The following is a 21,605-nucleotide window of genomic DNA, read 5'->3' on the forward strand; positions in this document are numbered from 1 at the left end:
GAATGAAAAGAGTCTGGAATTGCGGTAAAACAAGAACTCAGGTGATAATGGAGGTGGTGTTCTAATTGTTCCTTGTTCCTTGTTCCTGTGCTGTGTTTCTGCATTCCTGTTAACCACTCTGATTTGCGAGTTGGTCATTGGAGCAGAACTACTGATACGTTTGTTCATTCACTGCAGTCACTGCAGTTTCTGACTTACAGCATCAGGATTTCACTTGCACTGCTTTCAACTTCCAGTGTTTAGGCATACCATTGGCATATTGCAGGTAATGACCAATTCTTTTACCCCGAGTCTATACAGCTAATAATGGAAGGCAACAGGAGTGAGATGGGTTAGGGTTATTTTAATATGCATTAAATTTGGGTGGCAGCCATGTGTAGTGGGAACACTTTTGCTTCTCGGCGAGTTGTATGTATGTAAGAAGTGGGAGCAGAATTAGGCCATTTGGCCTATCAAGTCTGCTCCACCATTTCATCATGGCTGATCTATTTCCCCTCAGCCTCAACCTCATGCCTTGCCCTCCTCCATTCATGCCCTGACCAATCAAGAATCCATCAACGCCTGCCTTAAATGAACATAAAGACTTGCAGAAAGATATAATCAGAGCTCTGAAATGTTCTTGACACCATGGTATTTCTGCATTTGTGTTTTTTTTTGTTGGTGTTGATGAAGGACTTGACAAATGATTAAACAAATATTTCTCTGGATTTCAAAACCTGACAGTAATGCGGTATAAATGTTACTTGCAACTTCAGCCCATATCTGATGGATGAATTTAAAATGTTAATATGATAAGAATTATAAAAAAGACTTCCTGAACTGCTGTAAATACATATCTGGGGTACAGATCTTCCTCTAGATCAGAATGCTGCTGTACCATCAAGGCTGGCCTATATGTGACCACAGATCTAGCAACTCTCAACTTCTCTCTCAAATAGTCTAGCAAGCAAGCTCCAGCTGTTATCCCACTACCACATTATTGCGGATTTATTCCACCACCTTTCAAGGGTAATTAGGGAGGGGAAATAAATTCTGGCTTTGCTATGTACACCACGTCCTGGACCAGTACGTGATTGTGGTTTGGCTGTGATCCCAGCTGATGTGAGCTTCTTTCTGCTCAAAGTAGATTACCTATCTTCTCTGTGTGAGACCTTGCTATCCATCATTTGGCACCAGCTTTAGCTCACCAAACAGGCTTGCAAAACTGCATTACTTTATGAAGGCACCTTTAATAATGTCTTTTGATCTAAAACAAAGCAAGCAAATAGCAGAACATTTTCATTTGAATTCAGTTGCCTGTCACGTTAATTCTTTAAACTGCTCCAGCTCTGATCTCTGCCTTTGGCCACTTACATTGTTCCAACACAACAAAAGCAGGAGAAACATTATCTCTCTTTCACATCACATCCTTCGAGCCTCAAAGTAGAATTGGTTTTTTTCAGATAAAGCAAACTTAAGAGTTTGTCAGAACTGGCCAGTTCTGATGAGGGTTATCAGCTTATAATCTTAAATCAGCTTTAGTTTCTCCATTTATATTTTTGACTTGCAAAGTGTTTCCAACATTGATCTTCCCATATCTCCAGCTACTCTAGTTTTGTATTGCATAATTCTGGCAAATTTTCTTCTCTCTTCTACTCAAATTTTTGCTTCCTGTTTGCATCTCTTCCATAGAGCTCAGCTGATTTCATTCCATCCTCACTTGGCAAGTACCACTATCTTTAGTGTTATTTTGATCTCCAAACAGACATTACCTTTCTCGTCTACACCTCTCGTCCTTTTCTGCAACTCAGAAGATGCTCAGTTTCTAACTTTTCCCGTAGTTACCATGGTCTCATCCTGAAATGTTAACTTTATATCTTTCTCCACAGAAGCTGACAGATTTGTTGTCTATTTACCGCTTTCATGAGAGTGGGAATAACTGGAGGAGGAGATGAGAAGAACCGCATGATTTAGAGTTTGAGTTGTACATCCCGTACAAACAGATAGTAATTTTGTCAAATTTGAATGGCTGTAAATTTAAAGGCCATCAGCTGGGGATTGGTCATACACTATTTTCTTAGTATAATTTTTGTTTTAGTTAAAGAGGGCAACATAAGGAAAGAAGAGATTATTATCAGGAATGAGAAACAAGGTGCTGGTGGAAAGATTTTTCAAGATTAGCTTTATTTCTCAATCTACTACAAAACATACAGTGAAGAGTGTCATTTGAGTTATACCAAATCAGAAAAAATTGTGCTGGGGTCACCATGCTTCCAGTGCCAACATAGTGCCCATGACTTACTAACCCTAACCATTTGTCTTTAGAGTGCAGGAGGCAGCCAGTGCACGTGGTCATGAGGAGACGGTGCAAGCTCCTTACAGAGAGCAGCAGGAATCACTCAGTAGCTGGGGCAGCATGTGTGGAGGGAAATGGGCAACTGATGGTTCAGGATGAGACCCTGCATCAGTCCAGATGAAGGTTCTTGATTGCCGTGGTATCCATTTCCTTCCACAGATGCTGCCTGACCTGCTGAGTTCCTCCAGTCGCTTATACAGTGGCACTCAAAAGTTTGGGCACCCCTGGTCAAAATTTCTGTTACTGTGAATAGCTAAGTGGGTAAAAGATGACTTGATTTCCAAAAGGCATAAAGTTAAAGATGACATTTCTTTAATATTTTAAACAAGATTACTTTTTTATTTATTCCATGTCCCATTCCCATTCTGATATGTCTATTCACGGCCTCCTCTACTGCAAAGATGAAGCCACATTCAGGTTGGAGGAACAACACCTTATATTCCTTCTGGGTAGCTTCCAACCTGATAGCATGAACATTGACTCCTCTAACTTCCGCTAATGCCCCACCTCCCCCCCGTACCCCATCCATTATTTATTTATATACACACATTCTTTTTCTCTCTCTCTCCTTTTTCTCCCTCTGTCCCTCTCACTATACCCCTTGCCCATCCCCTGGGTTTTTCCCCCCTCCCCCTTTTCCTTCTCCTTAGGCCTTCTTTCCCATGATCCTCTCATATCCCTTTTGCTAATCAACTGTCCAGCTCCATTACATTGGAGAACAATTTTTTTCAAAAGTGTTGCTTCTTCAGAATTTTTTTTGTTTATGATGGGCCACTTGAAGCTAAACATAAATATAATTTCAGAGTTAGAGAAACAAGAAATTAACTTCTATTGAATATAATGTGTTTAATTGCAGAATGGTGCTAACTTTTTGTAATAGTTCGACTAAGCTAAAAATGTTTTGTTGATAATTTTCGTTTGTGCTCAGTGTTTGAGGCTTCTTGCGTTAATGGGTTCCATTTGCCCCGATTCTAGTTCTTCATGACTGCAAAGTTCTGGTGAAATCTTTCACCATGCTTGTCACTGATAGTACCAGGATTTGTGAAGAAGTCTAAATGGGAATGCAGAAAATGAATCTTTCGTGCCATGTTGCACCATGGTTTTGTATGCTTAAAGTATGTTGTCAACCAGCTGCACATAGCTTGGTTCTCTGTAGTTGCCATGAACATTTTCAACAGCATCCATGTAATTTTCTCCACTGCCACTAGAAGTTCTTTGAATTGCCTGTCATTGATGACCTGTTTGATTTATGGACCAACAAAAACACTTACTTAATCTTGGCATCTGTTATTCTGATTTGAATTATGAGTTGAAATAACAGATATAGGCGATTTTAAAAAATGATGCGTGATAGGAAAATTTCGTGGTGATTTTCATGACCAGCAGCACAAAATCCATAAGATACACCCAAAAGTATCCAGAAAGCAAAATCTTTGTTGTCCAGTGTAATTGGCTGTGGTTTGAGGATGAACTTGTGTTTCATTGATGGATCCTGATTTGATTACAGACATTTCCAGAGGAATCAGTTCAAGTTTAGTCATTTAACCATATATGAATATTCATGAATACAGCCAAATGAGACAGCGTTACTATGGATTTAAGGTGCAAACACACCTTATAAAGACAAAAACAACAGGAATTCTGCAGATGCTGGAAATTCAAGCAACACACATAAAAGTTGCTTATAAAGGCAAATGTATGTCCCAATATAGGAGAAAGTATTCTGTTTTTTTTGAATGAGCTGTTAACCACTAGGAAGTCTGCAATGTTTAACAAGTGGAGTTTATGAAAATTTATATTTAAAAGTTGATTTTTTTTCCCCTGGAGATTTCCATGTTAATATTACTTTCAGAGATACTGAAATAGTATCTTTTCAAGACATTTGGGCCTTGGACTCTGAACAGTGGACAAAGTTGTTCAACCCTGAAACTGGAAAAATGTAAACTTGTTTACAGGAAACAATGTCATCAGAGAGAAAGAAAACACTTGAATAGATAGACTGATAGACAGATAATGTAACATGCCTCAAAAAGAAACCAATAAGCTGGGCTGCTGAGTTCACTTCAAATGAAGGACAAATACTTCTGCCTCCGTTGCGATTTGCACACTAGTCAGAATATAAAAAAAAATTTCCTTTTAAAATCAGACTGATTATTTTACTTGGCCAATCACTGATTTCCAGCTGGATAATGATGAGATTCATGCATATTATCAAATTTACAAACTAACCATGAATATTTTGGGTTGTTTAACTGCGTTTTGTTTTTGGGATTCTTTCTATTTGCTCAAAACTATCTTCTGGAGTAGGTTGTAGCACCTTTATCTTATCTTTGTCAGTGGATTAGGAAGTATGCTTAAACTAGCTAGTAGGAAGTACGTATGCAACTGTTATTTATTTATATACACATTCTTTTTCTCTCTCTCCTTTTTCTCCCTCTGTCCCTCTCACTACCCCTTGCCCATCCTCTGGGTTTTCCCCCCCTCCCCTTTTTCTTTCTCCCTGGGCCTCCTGTCTCATGAATCAACTACCCAGCTCTTGGCTCCATCCCTTCCCCCTCCTGTCTTCTCCTATCATTTTGGATCTCCCCCTCCCCCTCCAAGATTCAAATCTCTTACTAGCTCTTCTTTCAGTTAGTCCTGACAAAGGGACTCGGCCCGACTGTACCTCTTCCTAGAGATGCTGCCTGGCCTGCTGCGTTCACCAGCAACTTTGATGTGTATTGCTTGAATTTCCAGCATCTGCAGAATACCTTGTGTATGCAGAAGTTCAGCTGAATTTCTTGCTTTGTCTGACCTTCACCCAGAAAGTTTGCCTTTTATTTTAAATTTTCATCAAGATTCCACATACATAATGGTCAAACAAGAAACTTAAAGTATAAAAAGGTCTTTTTCAATTCATTATTTGATTTGAGTACAACACTGCAGTTTCTGTGAGAAAGGTCAACATGAAATGTTAATGCTGTAGCTCTCACCCCAAATGTTGCTTGATTTCCTGAGTATCTCCAGTGCTTTTTGTTCTTGTTTCTGCTTTCCAGCAATTGCAGATTTAAAAAATTTTGCTTATTGACCACAGTACTTAGGTAGCCTTTTTTTAAAGTCTTCAACAGCAAAGCCACCATTATTTCTTAACTTCTAAATTCTACCCCTCCGATCTAGCATCCATTTTCATTGTGTTCCAGTGTCTTCTGTTTGCTCCCTGTTAAATATTTGTATCTGATTCAGCTACAGCCACAAAGAATGAGCGGCTATTTTCCCCTTACTTTAATTTATTCACCCCTGTTACGGGTCGGCTGGTGGCGCAGTGACATCAGCGCTGGACTCTGGAACGGAGGTTCCCGGGTTCGAATCCAGTCGGGCTGTTCCCGAGTACGCTTTCCATCCGTGCCGGGTTGAGTGTTGAGCTCGCAACTCCACCTCGTAAAATAAAGAAAATACTGTATTACAAAATGTCTGTGTGAAGAGTGGCGCGCCACACAGTCTCTCGTTCCGCGCCTTGTAAGGCATGAAAGTGCCCGACACTGGCCTTTCAAGCCTGAGTCAACGTTGTCATCATCATAGGGGTCATATCCAAGTTGTCACAGGGCTCCATTCTTTGAACTATTCATAACCTGAGCTGCTTGCTTGGGAAATATGGTCACAAACCATGTTCCGACCCAGCAGAAGTTGCCTGCAGACCTGCATCAGCCAGAAAATCCATCCCATTGGCCTCAAATTCACATTCATTTGTACAGACTACGTAAGTGGGGACTTTGTAAGCTGGGCAGTAGCTTTCGATGACTTCTGCTTTTCCCTATAGGAAGTTAACTAGTGGGCAAAAATGTAAATTCATCCAGAGAAGTGTGAATAAATGTTTTTTTTTCCCAGAGAGCAAAGCAAGGGGTTCTTGATTTATGGTAAAATACTAAGAGGTGTAGCGGAACAGAGGAATATTGGTAGCACTTGCATGTTAATATATCCTTGTATAAGTTCCTGACAATATGGAAAATGTGGGTAAGGTGATTAAGTGGGCATGGAATAGAAGAACAGGATGTTTGAACCATATAAAATGCCAGTTAGACAGATGCCAAAGTAAGAGTACTGTACAGTTCAGCTCAGCTTGTTACTGGGAGGATGTGCAAATATTAGAGAGGATGAGGATTTGAGTGAGGTCAGGGCTGAAGAATAATGTATATAAAGACAGGGATGTTTTGGCTGTGGTTGTTTCCTTTAGAATAAATCAGAATTAAGAGAGAATTAAGATACAGGTCCACAATGTCTTATCTGAAATCCTTGGGGCTAGTTGCATTTAGGAATTCAGAATTTTTTGTATTTCAGACCCCCCTCCCACCCCCCGATACCAAAAAACACGTATGCTCAAGTCCCTTATTTAACCCTGTCTCAGTGCGGTGGACATGATCGGCACAGCTTTGTAGGCCGAAAGGCCTGTATTGTGCTATAGGTTTTCTATGTTTCTAAGTAAATCAGTTACAGTATATGTATATTGAATAGATTTTAAAAAGTGCAAGAAACCAAATACTGTATATTTAAAAAAAAGTGAGATGGTGTCCAAGGGTTCAATGTCCATTTGGGAATTGGATGGCAAAGGGTAAGAAGCTGTTCCTGAATCGCTGAGTGTGTACTTTCAGGCTCCTGTACCTCCTACCTGATGGTAACAGTGAGAAAAGGGCATGCCCTGGGTGCAGGAGGTCCTTAATAATGGACATTGCCTTTCTGAGACACTGCTCCCTGAAGATGTCCTGGGTGCTTTGTAGGCTAGTACCCAAGATGGAGCTGACTAGATTTACAACCCTTTGCAGCTTCTTTCGGTCCTGTGCAGTAGCCCTCCCATACCAGACAGTAAAGCAGCCTGTCAGAATGCTCTCCACGGTACAATTATAGAAGTTTTTGAGTGTATTTGTTGACATACCAAATCTCTTCAAACTCCTAATGAAGTATAGTTGCTGTCTTGCCTTCTTTATGATTACGTCGATATGTTGGGACCAGGTTAGATCCTCAGAGATCTTGACACCCAGGAACTTGAAACTGCTCAGTCTCTCCGCTTCTGATCCTTCTATTAGGATTGGTGTATGTTCCTTCGTCTTAACCTTCCTGAAGTTCACAATCAGCTCTTTTGTCTTACTGAAGTTGAGTGCCAGGTTGTTGCTGCGACACCACTCCACTAGTTGGCATATCTCACTCCTGTACGCCCTCTTGTCACCACCTGAGATTCTGCCAACAATGGTTGTATCGTCAGCAAATTTATAGATGGTATTTGAGCTGTGCCTAGCCACACAGTCATGTGTATATAGAGAGTAGAGCAGTGTTGATCGTCAGCGAGGAGAATATGTTATCACCAATCTACACCGTAGGAGTGGTTGCGACTGTAGTAGTTGTCTACAATGAATCATTTAACCAATATGTGATAGGCACACTTGATAAGATAGTTGTTTTGCTGGATGTATCTGGGCATATGTTTTGATCTCTCTCACAGAGAGGAGGATGGTTATGATTGTCAGTCTGATAATTGTTAGGATCTTGCCATAGGAGATCCTCAGGACAGTAGAGAATGACCAGCCACCTTCAGCTGTTTTATTTTTGACCCATCTTCCATCATAAGATCAGCAGTGGACTTGTGTAGAACATTAGTGCAGCACATGATCAGGCCTTTGTGCTCATGGTGTTGTGTCAAACTAATCAAGCTGAGACACCTTATCTCTTATGCCTGCATGTAGTCCATATTCCTCCATTCTGTTCATATTTTGTGTGTCTATCTAAGAGCTTTTTAAATGTCTCTGTTGTACAGGTTTCCCCTGCCATCCGAAGGTAGAGCTTTCCTATGAAACGGTTCGTAAGCTGAAATGTGGTAAAGCGAAGAAGCAATTACCATTTATTTACATGGGAAAATTTTGTGAGTGTTCACAGACCCAAAAATAACCTACCAAATCACGCCAAATAACACATTAAAACCGAAAATAAAAGTAACACATAGTAAAGGTAGGAATGATATGATAAATACACAGCCTATATAAAGTAGAAATACTTCTCTATAACGATTGCCTGCACAGATCTCCGTAGCGAAAATCTCACGCAAGTGCTCTCGGCAGAAAATCTCACGCAAGCGCTGTTGGCATAAACGCGCTGTCCAGTAGCATTTAAACTATGAAGCTGCCAAATCTACCAAATAACATGTAAAAGTACACAGCCTATATAAAGTAGAAATAATGTATGTACAGTGTAGTATCACTTACCGGAATTGGGAAGACATTGAGCACACTGATGATGGTGTGTTAGACTGAGTTGTCGCAGGTTGGGGTGGTGCAGTGGCCCCCACCCTCCAGGCTGCCGACTGATACATTGCCGCGAAGCATGCAAGGGTAGCCGGGAGGCACACAACACGTCTTTAAGAAAAAAGCGGAAATAAACGTGCTAATTAATTGGGTGCTGCCCGGCACGTAAATGTTGGCACCGATCAGAGGTGATTGCTGATTGCATCGGCACTGATATGGGCTGACAATTACATGCTAGGCGGCACCTAATTAATTAGCATGTTTATTTCGACTTTTTTCTTAAAGATGTGCTGTGTGCCTCCCGGCTACCGCTGCATTCTACACGAATCGGTACAGTATCTGTCCGGGGCCCGGGGGTTGGGGTGGTGGGACACGGGGGTGTCATCTCATCGTCGATCAGGGCAGGCAGCTCATCTTCTCCTATGACTGCCTGCCTTGATGTCGAAGGTCGAGGTTCGTCATCTGCTGTGGCTGATGTGGAAGGCTTGCTTGACTGCTGAGCCTTGCGCATTTTTATATCACACAGTTCTTTGTAAGGACGAAACAATCTTGCAAGTATCCCCTAAACCTACGTACCCTTTCAAAATTAAGGTCGTACTTTATCATTGCAGCGAAAATCTCACGCTTTTGCTTCACGTTCTCACGTTCAGTTCCTGGACGACTTCACTTTCGCTACTGCATTCGGTTTCGATTGTTATCCTTTCCTCTTCCAACTACATCAGCTCTTCATCTATGAGTTCTTGGTCATGGGATGCCAAAACCTCTTCAACATCATCTTTGTCAGCTTCCACAAGCCAAACTCACTTTGTGCTTGCTTCGTTCACCATGATCGAAATGCTTAATTATGTCTAGTTTTGCGCTAAGTGTAACACCCTTACGAGCTCTTTCAGGCTTTTCCGACACCTTAGTACTCATCTCGCTAACGGCTGCTCAATGCAACGTGTTTAAGCAATGCCGTTCCGAATCTGGGGGAGAGCGGCTGCTCGGGGTGCGCGCTGCCTTTTATCGTGCGCTGATTTTTTATCACGCGCTGCCTTTCTTCGTAACAGTGAAAACACCTTCTGAAAGCGAAAACAGGGTACTAATGTAGGTCTTTCGTAACAGTGAGGTTTTGTAAAGCAAACGTTCGAAAAGCGGGGGACACCTGTATATGCCACTTCCACCATCACCCTGGAAGCATGCTTCAGCCACCCACTACTCTGCATAATATAAAAATTGCTTGTCCCGCACATCTCCTTCGAGCTTCCATCCCCCTACCTTAAATGCATGCCCTTTAAGTTTAGACATTTCTTCTCCAGGAGAAAAGATAATGAATGTCTACTCTATTTATCTATGCCTCTTATAATTTTATGAATGTCGCCCCTCAGCTCTTCTGCTTCAGAGAAAGCAAACATAGTTTCTCCATCTTCTACACACCACATCTCTTCGAACACAGACAGCATCTTGATAGAGTTGTGGAGCAACTCGACACAGATACAGGCCCTTCATCTCAACTGGTCCCTACTAACCACACGTCCTAATTTCCTCATTTAACAATTCTTGACTCATATCCCTGTTAAGCCCCACCCCTCTATAAAGGTATCCAAGTGGTTTTTGAATGATGTTGTACCTGTCTCAACCACTTCCTCTGGTAGCTCATTCCTTATACTCATCACCCTCTGTATGGAAAAAGTTGCTCCTCAGATCCCTTTTAAATACTTACCCCATTCACTGTAAGCCTATGCCCCCTAGGTTTGGACTTGCCTACGGTGGGGGAAAAACATTACCGTCCATCTTTTCTATTCCTCTCATAGTTTTAAACTTTTCTAGCCTATGTTCCAAGGAATAAAAACATAGCCTGGCCAATCTCCACCTATAACTCAGGCCCCCTGTAGTCCTAGCAACATCCTTCTGAATCTTCAACATGAGATTCTGCAGATGCTGAAAATCATGAGCAACACAAACAAAATGCTGGAGGTACTCAGCAAGTCAGGCAGCATCTATGGAAGGGAATGCACAGTCAGCATTTTGGGCCAAGACATGATCTTTGTAATTCTTTTCTGTACTCTTTCCAGTTTAATACCATGTCTTCCTATAAGAAGGTGAACAAAACTGTATACAGTATTCCAAGTGTGGCTTCACCAGTGACTTGTACTGCAACATAATGCCCCAACTCCCATACTCAATGCCTTGACTGATGAAGGCCAGCATGTTAAAACATTTTTTTCACTGCTTTGTCTCCCAGTTAACTAAACGCTTCTACTTCTCACTCCCTCTGTTCCATTACATTCCATAGTGCCCTACCATTCACAGTACCAGTCCGAGACTGGTTTGGCTTTCTAGAATGCATAACCTGTATTAGAATCAATTTGCCACTCCTTAGGCAACTTCTCTAATTGATCAATATCCCCTTGTAATCTACAATAACCTCTATCCCCAACACCACCTAATTCTGTGTTATCAAAACTTACAAGTAAAGTCTTCTGCATTCTCATACAATTCATTTGTATAAAAAGTAAGGGTGTTAACACCTAGTCAATGGCTTCATTTTCCATCGCTATTTTAAAACTATTTGAATTGTGGTTACTAGAGCTAAAGTGCTGTTTGACTGCCACCCAGTTCCAAGACAAGGTCCGGTATTGCACACTCCTGAGTAGGTTCCTCTATATATTGACTCCTAAAACTTTTCTGGACTCATTTCAAAAATTCCTCTCCATCCTGCCTCTTAACGCTCTCTATGGCCCAGTTGATACTGGGAAATCTAAAATTTCCCACTAACGTAACTATTATTTTTACAACTCTGAGCAATTTCTCTACACACCTACTTAGAAACATAGAAAACCTGCAGCTCAGTACAGGCCCTTTGGCCCACAGTGCTGTGCTGAACATGTTCTTTAAGTTCTGCTTACTGTTGGCTCCACAAGAGTGATCCTCCCTTTCTTGTTTCTAAGTTCTACTCATAAGACTTCATTGAATGATCCCCAAAAAAGGTAATCTCTAAGCGCTGTTGTTACATCAACTCATATCAAAAGGCAACACTCTTTCCTTGCCTAGCACTTCTGCATCGTCCTTTGCCACCACATCCTTCCCATAACGGGGCCACTGAAACAGCACACAATGCTCCAGTTGCAGCCTGACCAGAGGTTTATAAAGCTGCAATATAACTCTTGAATTCAGTGCCTCGATTAATAAAGGCAAGCATGCCGTAAGTTGCGTTTACCCTGTTGATTCAGTTGAAGCTTACAGATGCTCATTTATGTTTGCAACACATTGGTGAATGAAACAGGTCATGCATGAATGCAGCAAGAGCTGATTAACATTCGGTAAGGGCTGGTGAGCAGTAAGTAACATCCACAACACAGAAGTGGATACTGTTGGGGGGGGTGGGGGAGGAGAGGATGACCTAGCAGAGAAAAGTTACACTGACCAGTGGCTAGGCATGGTGTAGAAAGTGACTTCCTTCATCTTTACAATGCATACTTTACAATTTGAAGTTGAGACAGTAACACTAGTTTACATCTTAAATTGCTAATCTTAGTCTAATCACCTACATTTGACATTTAGTGCCATTACTGTTGTTGAATATGCCTCTATCAACTGAAGGGGTATTGCCAAGATACTCAACTGAACCAGCCACGTAAATACTAGAACAGGTTAGAGGCTGGACGTACTGCAGCAAGTGACTCCCCTCTTGACTTTCTACAATCTGCAAAGCACAAGTAAGGACTGTGAAGGAGTTCTCTCCACTTGCCTGGATGATTGCAGCTCTAACAGCACCCGGAGCACAGTTTCCTGCTTGAAAGGGACCACATCCCAGATAACTCCCTTGCACCATTGGCACCACCTACAAAATGTACTGCAATTACTTCCCTTCATGGTGTGTCTTACCAGCTGGGGAGAGAACTTTCATCACCAGGGCAGCAGCAGCAGCACCACCACCACCCGATGTAAGTTCACCTCTCCTTTACAGTTCTGACCAGTAACTCTTTTGCTGTTCTTCATTGCTAATGGCTCTAAACCCTTGAGCAATTTCCTTGTCGCTGTTCTGGATATAATTGCAGTGGGTCAAGGTAGCAGCCCAGCACCTTTCTTAAAGTGTGATTAGGACGGGCAATCAATGCTGGCCTTGCCTTTGGGATCCTGACAAGGGAAGTCTCTGAGTTGAGAGCTGACAATGCTCCTAGATGGCAGCAATTATGTACAAAGTATTAACTGTAGAAGGATGTGGTTTAAGAAATCCATAGTTCCACTACACTCTGTTTTAAACCCTTAGAGACTTTTGAAGATCACTAGCTTTCATTCCATACCTTTTTGTAGTAGGGTCACTGATGTTCTTGTAACAGTCCAGCTGCATGATGTTTCCAAAACTTATCTCGGCCATTCACCTCCCTGCTTTTATTGACTACATAGTTTAGTCATTTCTGCTGCTTAGAATCCAGGAATGCCAATACTCTGCCAGCCTTTGTACTTTATCTGATTAAACAATCAATCAGAGATGTCAGATTTGTGAAAGTTCAGAAGAGTTGCAGATTTTTATTATCAAATATACTTAATGTTACACTATGATTATAATGTATTTCTCTCCATTTTAGGACATCCCTTTCATCACTTAATTGAACCATTGTCTGCAGATCATCCTGGTAAAAAATACTTCAACGTCCTTAAACTCGGTGACCCAAGATATGGTGAGATTTTTCCATTCATGTATTGGCCAATATTTTCATTGGAAATGAAGGGGTGGACAAGGTCTTTGTGAATTCTCAGTGAACAGTTTCTGAGAATCGAACAGCATGGAAGTGAATCTCACTGGCAATTTACTATTCATTTACACTGTTCCATTGTTCTGTGCCATGTGGTATGTCATGGGCAGTCATGGTCTTTCCATAACCATGATTGTTCTTGGCAATTTTTTCTTCAGTAGTAGTTTGCTATTGCACCAATCCTATATTATTCCCATTTATAAATTCTGTCCACATTCTCATCAGCTCCTCTCTGATTCTACCATTCACTCATATGTGAGGAGAAGTTTACCATGGCCAATTAGCCTGTCGATTTACATGTCTTTGGGATGTGGGAGGATACCAGAGTTTCTGACTTAAAACATATGGTCATGGGGAGAACATGCAAACCTCATCAGGCAGCGCCTGGAGTCAAGATTGAACCTGGGTCTCCAGCATTGTGAAGCAACAGCTCTACTAACTGCGCCACTATGCAGCTTAATTTCATAAATACTAATCAAATTTAAGTTTGCAAATTAGATGACCTTAATTATCTGGGCTCTTTCGTGCCCAATTCATCATCTTTATTGATTGACATGTGGGTTCTGCTACTGAGAACTATCCCATAAACTAAATTTTTCCGTTAAGTCAAAATCAAAACAATTTGCCCAATACCAAGATTTTAAAAGCTCATTGCTTGAAATAGTTAAATCTCTTCTTCCCAATATACTACTTTTTCTCTCAGCGCAGCATCACTACCCAGATTGTGTCACTTCACATATGCTCCTGATAATTTCATTTCTTCAAATAATTCCGATGCTTACCCTAGCACTACCTGTAATTAACCCAATGAAACATATATTGTGTTCAGTTGTTAATGACTGTTGCAGAACATATTATTAACTGTTAGGCTAATAAAGCATTTAAGGGACAATTTGCATAAAGGAGGATTTATGTTAAGTCAGCACTTCTGAAACCCAGGAAAGCCTTGTATTTGAATCTACCTGCTCAATTTAATATTCTAAAAATGGCCTGTTATTAAGATGAGCAGGAAGTTATCAAAAACTGAGTTGGTGTAATGCTATCAAACATTTCTGGAGGTTCCAAGTTTGATTTGTCATCTGCTGTGTAGGTAAGCTTTGCTACAATTGTAGTGGAGTCCCAGGGTCAAGCAAGGTGTTCGTTGGCCAGCATTACTCATGATCTGAATGTTCTTGTGGAACAGTGGCCAGTAGATTGATTTATTATGAGCTCCTAAACAGGTGCTGACTCCTGGGGAATTGCATTCAAGCATGAGTCATTGTCTTAATAAAGGAAAAGGCAATAGATAGAACACTGCAAATTGCAAAGTTAATGTGGCTGTGTCCTTGTGCTTTTTCTGCTGCAGTGACCTATTGTCAGCCTTACTTAAAAACACAGTAAGAATAAGGTGCAAACAAGGTAGGATTCCTAAAAGCAGTGAATGATAATACACATCCGGCACAATACTACATGCTTTGAATGTTCTAATTTTGCTCAATGTATTTCATATACCACTGCTAAACTTGTGTATTTAATTTTGGGATGTATTTAGAAAAAAAAGCTTAATATAGCATTTTCTGGCTAATGTGATGAAAGCATAATTGAGTTCTTATGTTAGGTAATTGTTTTTTAAAATTCTCTTTAAAGTGGTTTATTTCTTTTTAATCGATTTGACCGTTGTTTCCAAAAGGTGGACTGCCATACTCTATCCGTGTATTACTTGAGGCAGCTATTCGAAATTGTGATGGACTTCATGTGAAAAGAGAAGATGCTTTAACTATTCTTGATTGGAAAAATCAGCAAAACCAAACAGATGTTCCCTTCTGGCCTGCCCGGGTTCTCCTTCAGGATTTCACGTGAGTCTAGCTTGGGATCAGAATTGAGCTTGCTGTTTAGTTACTGATTTACTAAACTTGGCTTTATTTGTAAAGCTGGTTCTAGCAGTAAATATACTCCTGTTGTTTTTTAATGTGTAATGTGATGTGTAGAGTGTGTGTGTATATATATATATATATGTATAATATCCCAGATTATATTCAGTTGACTCTTGGATGTGATGAGATCTGACTCCCAAATTAGCCTCCATCCTGAGGTCTGTCATTCTAGTAATGATCTTCCCATAATGGAGGAAACAATTCAATCTGCTCAAAGTCTTTCTGACTATGACTGTTGCGAGTCCCTAATCTGCAGCTACTCAAAGTGGAGAAGGAGCATTTGGGATGGTGCTGAGAAACTCAAGGTCATCCATCAGGCACCAGCAAGGCCTCATAATGCCTTCTCCCTCAAGATGATACTGTGTACGGCAGCCATATTGTGTACTCCGAATTGGCATAGTAATTTTCTGCTTGTCTCTCTACTTCTTTCTGTAATTCTCTTACAAGAACCTGAAAGTCACATCAGGTATGATTGACTGACTCTTTTGAACATTGGAAAGCCAGCTTTCAGTCATAACGTGCTGCCTTTCTTGCACCAGAGCCCTCTGCTTGCATGAACCACGGGAAGTCCTTTCACCACACTAGCATTACTGAGAACGTGTCGCCGGAGGCGAGGAAAAAGAGCCAGTGTCTTGGTTAGGTTAAGACGGCGCATAAATCGGCCGCCGCTCCCTAGCATACTCCTGGCCAGTGTACAGTACCTGGATAGCAAGCTGTGTGAGTTGAGAGCCAGAATCTCCTTCCAACGAAAAACAAAGCACTGTGACATCCTATGCTTTACTGAAATGTGGTCGTCGGAGGAGATACCAGACCAAGCCTTTGAACCCATTGGGTTCTCTGTGTTCCGAGAGGACAGTTCTAAAGGACTCTCTGGGAAAAGTAAAGGTGGCGGAGTGTGCTTCATGGTGAACAATGCTTGATGTGACCCAGGTAACATGCACACCCTCAAATCCTCTTGCTCTGGAGTATCTTATGCTGTTATGTCGACCCTTCTGGCTGCCTAGAGAATTCACGTCTGTTATTATTACAGCTGTGTACATCCCACCACAGGCCAATACCAACCTGGTTCTCAATGAACTTTGCAAAACCATCAGTATCCATGAAACCACATACCCAGAGGCTGCTTTCATCATCGCTGGACTCTTTAACTAAGTGTTGCTGACTAGAGCTTACCCTAAGTTCAGCCAACACATGGAGGTGAGCACACGGGGAAGAAGCATACTCAAGCATTGCTTCCCTCCCTTCTGCAACGCCTACAAAGCAATTCTGTGCCCTCCGTTTGGAAAGTCTGACCATTCCTCCATCTTGCACCTGCCCGCCTACAGGCAGAAACTGAAACAGGAAGTGATCATAGTGAAAACCATCCACTGCTGCTCCAACCAATTGGGCGCAGTGTTACAAGACTGCTTTGATAATGTCACCTGGGAGGTATTTTGAGCCGAGAACATCTTCAAATACACAGAGGTGTTCACAAGCTTCATTTGGAAGAGCATTGAAGACAACGTTCCCCAAAAATCGGTCATTTCTACCCAAACCAGAAGCCTTGGATAAATGGTTCAGTGCGTGTTGCTCTCAGCGCAAGGGATAAAGCCTTCAATCCCTGAAGACCCAAAAGGAACTCGAAATGCCACTATGATTTACGTAGAGCCATCAAGGTGGCAAAATGGCAACACGGGGACAAAATCCAGCCACAACTCTGTGACAATGACACACGCAGTGTATAGCAAGAGCTGCACACCATCGCGGACTTCAAGATGAAATGCAGCAGTCCAGCCAACATTGCCACCTTAATCCCAGATGAGCAAAATGTCTTTTATGCTCGATTTGAGGTTGATAAGACTGAACGCCAAGGAGAGCCGCCGACAAGACCTGCTCCTTGGTCATCTCTGAGGCTGAGGTATGTAAGACATTCCTCTTCTTCGGCTGTCCATCAATTTTCGATGTTGACTGAGGCCTGGGCAAGGTTGTATGGAAGACCGGCAGTTGCCCATGCTGCAAGTCTCCCCTCTCCACGCCACCAATGTTGTCCAAGGGAAGGGCACTAGGACCCATACAGCTTGGCACCAGTGTCGTCACAAAGCAATGTGTGGTTAAGTGCCTTGCTCAAGGACACAACATGCTGCCTCAGCTGAGGCTCGAACTAGCGACCTTCAGATCACTAGACCGACGCCTTAACCACTTGGCCACGCGCCACATATTCTAACGAGTCAACAACCGCAAGACAACGAGATGGCAACTGCAAGATGGCATCCTAGGGTGGGTCTTCAAAGTGTGTGTGGAACAGCTGGCTAGTATGTTTACAGACATTTTTACTCTCCCTCCCAGTGTTTAGTGCCCTCCTGTTTCAAATCGTCCATCATTGTCCCTGTACCTAAGAAAAAACAAGGAAGCGTGCCTGAACAACTGGCACCATGTCGCACTCACCTCAATTATAAGCAAATGCTCTGAGAGGCTGGTTAAGGACTACATCTGCAGCATGCTACCACCCACACTGCACCCCCTACAATTTGCCTACTGATGGAACCAATCTACTGATGATGCCATAGCTGCAGCACTACTCACTGTCCTCACTCACTTGGAGAAGAGAGATACATATGTTAGAATGCTGTTCCTGGACTACCGTTCAGCATCCAACACCATAATTCCCTCCAGACTTGACGGGAAGCTCAGAGACCTTGGCCTTCACACCGCCATGTGCAACATTCTGGACTTTCTATCAGATCGCCAACACATGATGAGGATGGGCTGCCTCACTTCTGCCCCTCTGACCCTCAACACAGATGCCCCCCAGGGTTGTGTCCTGAGTTGCCTTCTCTACTGCCTTTATACGTACGACTGTGCTGCCACACACAACTGCAATTTGCTGATCAAATTTGTGGATGACACGACGTTGATCAGCCTTTTTTAGCGGTGATGAGATGGCCTACAGAGGAGAGGTTAACACCCTGACACAGTGTGGTGCCAAGATAACAACCTCTCCCTCAATGTACAAAAAACAAAAGAGCTGATCATGGATTACAGGAGGAATGGAGACAGGCTCATCCTGGTCAACGTCAATGGGACTGCAGTTCACAATGTGAGTTGTTTCAAGTTCCTCGGTGTACACATCACCGAAGATCTCACCTGGACTGTACGCATTGGCTGTGTGGCAGAAAAAGCACATAAGTGGCTCTTCCACCTCAGGCGACTGAAGAAGTTTGGCATGAGCCCCCAAATTCTCAAAACCTTCTACAGGGGCACCATTGACAGGCTATATCACCAACCTTGATTGCTGGGCACTGCAGAGAGTGCTACGGACAGCCCAGTGCATCTGTGGATGTGAACTTCCCTTACAGCAGCAGGTACTTAAAGAAAGCCTGAGAGATCATCAGGGACACCAGTCACCCCACCCATAAACTGTTATAGCTGCTTCCGCCTGGGAAACAGTACTGCAGCATTAAAGCCAGGACCAACAGGCTACGGGGAAAGCTTCTTTCTACAAGCCATTAGACTTATAAATTCAAGTGTCTGTACATTGAGATGGAGATTTTTACTCCTTTATGTTTTGGGACAGATGTAAGATTTAAATAAATTCAAATTCAAGCTAACCTGCTCAGCTTGAAGTTGGCTCCTGTCCCACCTATACAATTTGGAACCTGCAAAACTAGAATGGAAACTGCTGTTTCTTGATCCTGAGAGACTGCTTTTGTCACACTGTCACTTCTAAATTCCATTGTTCCTATTTGTATCATTTTGTGATACTGTAATTGCACTCTCTTGACACTGGTGGCACTGTTTCCTCATCTCCCAGTGCTCAACCCTGTTCAGCAGAAAAGTTCAGGGCTCCAACTCAAATTTGGCTAGTTACCTCACTTTGTCTTTTTATTATAAATGATAACAAATCTAAATATTTTTCTGAAATATAACTTTAAAAGTGGCACATGAATTGTATGCCTGATGTGTTCTGATTATATTTTTACCTTGTGAAGACAATGCTTGGTCTTGATTTTCTATGTGCAAGGTCACAGGAAACAGATTAATATGATGTGCTGAGAAAAGTTATTTTGGTATTGAGATATGCCATCCTCTCTTTGCAATTGTTTTTGAAAACATTTTCCCTCATTGGAATGTCTTCGGAGGTTGAAGACCAGATTGGACTGCGCTCTTTGTCTCCTTGCTTCGACAGAGCACTAGTATTTATTGAGTGCCTGCTGAAACCTCACAATTAAATATAATACTTTGATTTTTAGAGTTTTATAATAATGTGTTGAATTTATTTTCACGACGTGCTTTTATCATAGAATGATGGAAAGTAACTCCCTTGTAGGGTAGTCTGATAAATAAAACCCATCCTTTTATATTTTTGATTCTGTTTATTTTCTTCCTGTTCCCTCCAGCCTTACTTTACCTTTTATTTCTGCTCACCTTTGTAAAATGCTCAACTAGCATTTAGTTAAAATTCTTGAGCTTCAGAATGCAAGATAACAAAATCTTTTTAAATCAAGTCTTCAGTCAATTAGCTTAATTGTTCCCAATGTCCATATTGAACAATATAAAGCAGGGATTTCTTCAGGAATATTGGTTGAGAGTTTTAAAAGAATAGCAGAATTTCTAATTTGAAAATAGAATTAAAATAGACCAAACAAATGCTGAACAGAAATAAAAGCATTGTCATGGTGTCATTTTAAAAAAAACACTAGATTGGAATTTACAAATCCTTTGGAAGTCCAGAGCTGTGAATTGATGGTGTCAGTTTCTCCTGTATTATTGACAGAAACAGAAGTAGAATGCGACACTTGTTATCATGTTAAAGTATATGGGTTCACCTATTTATGACCACCTGACCTACTTTCCCTTTTGCTTCCTTAGTGGCTGAAGTGTTTGTCCTGAAAAGACACTGTAGTTAAAAGGTCCACTTGGAGTTGCATCATGTTGGTCCCTTGATGATTTGGTTTCATATTTGTATTGTTTTGGTGTGACTATTAAAGTTTGCAGCAGGATCTGGACTAGCTGGAAAAAAGGCCTGAAAAATGGCAGATGGAATTTAATGTAGACAAGTGTGAAGTGTTGCACTTTGGGATGACCAACCAGGGTAGGTCTTACACCGTGAACGGTAGGGCACTGAGGAGTGCAGTAGAACAAAGGAATCTGAGAATGCAGTTCCATAATTCATTGAAAGTGGTATTACAGGTAGGTAGGGTCGGATAGAAGGCTCTTGATACGTTGGCCTTTATAGATCAAAGTATTGAGTACAGGAGTTGGAGTGGTATGTTGAAATTGTATAAGATGTTGGTGAGGTCTAATTTGGAGTATTTGTGTGACCTACCTACAAGAAAAATGCAAATAAGATTGAAAGAGTACAGAGAAAATCTACAGGGGTGTTGCTGGTACTGGAGGACCAGAGTTTTTAAAAAAGATTGAATGGGTTAGAACTTTATTCCCTAGAATGTAGAAGACTGAGGGGAAATTTGATAGCTACAAAATAATGGGGGGGTATAGTTAGGAATACAAGCAAGTTTTTCCACTGAGATTCGGTGAGACTATAACTAGAGATCATGGGTTAAAGTTGAAAGGTGAAATATTTAAGGAAACAAGGGGAAACTTCTTCACTCAGAAGATGGTGAGGGTGTAGAACGAGCTGCCTGTGCAAGTAGTGGATGTGAATTTGATTTCAATGTTTAAGAGAAGTTTGGATAGGCACATGGATGGGAGGAGTGTGGAGTGCTATGGTCTGGGTGCAGGTTGATGGGGCTAGGCAGTTTAAATGGCTTGGCATGGACTAGAGTGCCTATATCCCAACCCTACGAAAGTTTCTCACCTGATTTTCCTCCCGTGTTACCACTGTGACTTATTGTGATTTCCTCATTATTGTGACAGCGTCCTTAGTCCTACCTCACACTCCTCGAGAAATTGAGTACACAAGGAGTGAGGAGAAGGTCTATCACAACTGCCTCCTGGGCATTGGAAGTTTGCTGTGAATAAGATTTAAAAAAAAATGCCATGTGTTTCGAAAATGCTGGAAATAGTTAGGTGGAGCTGTGCAGAGTGAAGTGCTCGGGGTGAGGACATTTCAGCAGATAGCAGATAGCCTTTATTGCTAGGGGACTGGAGTATAAGATCCTAGAAGTCTTTCTACTACCATATAGCACTTGGGTGAGACCACACATGAAGTACTTGCCTTCCAAAATACCTACCCAAAAAAATGTAGATGTAACTATTGGATATAGCTCTTGGTGGTAGAAGTGTCTGGATAAGGGGTTAGAAAAGGGACTCAGGATAAGGCGTCCATCGCCTCAGACTGGGGTGAGGAGAAATTTCATACTGAATCTGGAATTTTCTCAGATATTGAATCTTTAATTACATTTAGGGCCGT

The 21,605-nt window shown here is 41.7% G+C and overlaps 1 protein-coding gene across 2 annotated transcripts in view; it reads left to right on the forward strand.

Moving 5' to 3' along the window:
* The window catches only part of ireb2 (iron-responsive element binding protein 2), a 68,215-nt gene that overhangs the window by 13,709 nt on the left and 32,901 nt on the right, over nucleotides 1-21,605 (forward strand). For both annotated transcript variants that reach the window (XM_072282253.1, XM_072282254.1), the window contains exons 2-3: nucleotides 13,173-13,265; nucleotides 15,010-15,175. In XM_072282253.1, coding sequence (XP_072138354.1) covers nucleotides 13,173-13,265; nucleotides 15,010-15,175 — 259 coding nt within the window. The remainder of the gene's footprint in view (nucleotides 1-13,172; nucleotides 13,266-15,009; nucleotides 15,176-21,605) is intronic.

Source organism: Mobula birostris, chromosome 18 (assembly GCF_030028105.1).
Source record: "Mobula birostris isolate sMobBir1 chromosome 18, sMobBir1.hap1, whole genome shotgun sequence".
Taxonomy (NCBI): Eukaryota; Metazoa; Chordata; class Chondrichthyes; order Myliobatiformes; family Myliobatidae; genus Mobula; species Mobula birostris.